At 69.3% G+C, this 979-nt stretch overlaps 1 protein-coding gene across 1 annotated transcript in view; it reads right to left on the bottom strand.

The window, feature by feature from the left end:
* Positions 1 to 800: 800 nt before the first annotated feature.
* Znf777 (zinc finger protein 777) overlaps positions 801 to 979 on the bottom strand; it is a 33760-nt gene continuing 33581 nt past the window's right edge. Inside the window, exon 6 of the mRNA XM_013036374.1 lies at positions 801 to 954. Coding sequence (XP_012891828.1) covers positions 801 to 954 — 154 coding nt within the window. The remainder of the gene's footprint in view (positions 955 to 979) is intronic.

Here is a 979-nt window from a genome sequence, read left to right as displayed (position 1 = left end):
CCCCCTCGCTCTCAGGTTCGGAGGGTTTCACCCGGGAGCCGGCCGGGCCGCGTTTCCTGCGCACTGTGGGATGCGGCTCTGTCCGCGGTGCGGTGCGTGGGCCGCCGCCGCCGCGCACGGGAAGGGGAGGAGGGCGCGCGCCCAACGCTGCCCGGCCCTGCGCCTCGCACAGAACTCCACGCTCTCCTCCACGTGGACTCCAGGTCATTTCTGGAGGCGCGGGGATCCGTGGGGCTCCTCGGCCCGGCGCCTGTCCCCCGAGGGCGCCCAGCCGCCCCTAGCTTGGCGCCCGGAGCGGGAGCCCCTTGGGCCAGGGCCGCCACAGAGCCCGGCCCGGCGGCGCCCTGGCGAGGTTGCGCGTGTGCCCCGGGCACAAAGCTAAGGACGACGGGAAATTCGCGAAGCCCTGGAGACGGGCTCCCCCGTGCCCAGCACGGCTCGCTGCAGCCTCCCAGCCCCCTGGCCTTCGTGCATCCGGAGACGTCTGTACCCCTTCGCTGCCCAGCACCCCACTTCTCTGTCCAGACGGCCGATGCCCGCTGTCCGTCCCTGGCCTCGCTAGACATCCGGACCTACTCTGCCTCGGGCGGGCCGCCGCCCTGCAGCGTCAGGCCGCCGCCGCTCGTCCCTCTGCGGCCACAGCCCGGCCACGCGGAGAGGAGCGGCTCTAGGCACAGCTCCCTCCCCGCACAACCAAGCAAAAATGGCAAACACGAAACGCTCGTCTTTTTAAAAAGTACTCTATTATTATCAAATAGAACCACAGTATCCAAAAGGTGATTATAAAGTTCTGTCGCCCCCTAAGCGGCCCTGCTCGCCTGCCCGTGGCCGGTAGCCAAATCACTCCCCCCGCGCCGATTGGTTTCATCCACTTTATTGTCGAGGAAATTAACAGCCAGGCCCCCCTCGCCCCCTCCCGGGCCCTCGGGGACCCAGGCGCCGCCAGGCCGCGTCCTGGGGAGCAGGGGAGGGGAGGCGG

This window comes from Dipodomys ordii, unplaced genomic scaffold, assembly GCF_000151885.1.
Source record: "Dipodomys ordii isolate 6190 unplaced genomic scaffold, Dord_2.0 Scaffold282, whole genome shotgun sequence".
NCBI lineage: Eukaryota > Metazoa > Chordata > Mammalia > Rodentia > Heteromyidae > Dipodomys > Dipodomys ordii.
Note: the sequence above shows the minus strand (reverse complement) of the source record. Positions and strands in the feature narration are given on the sequence as shown.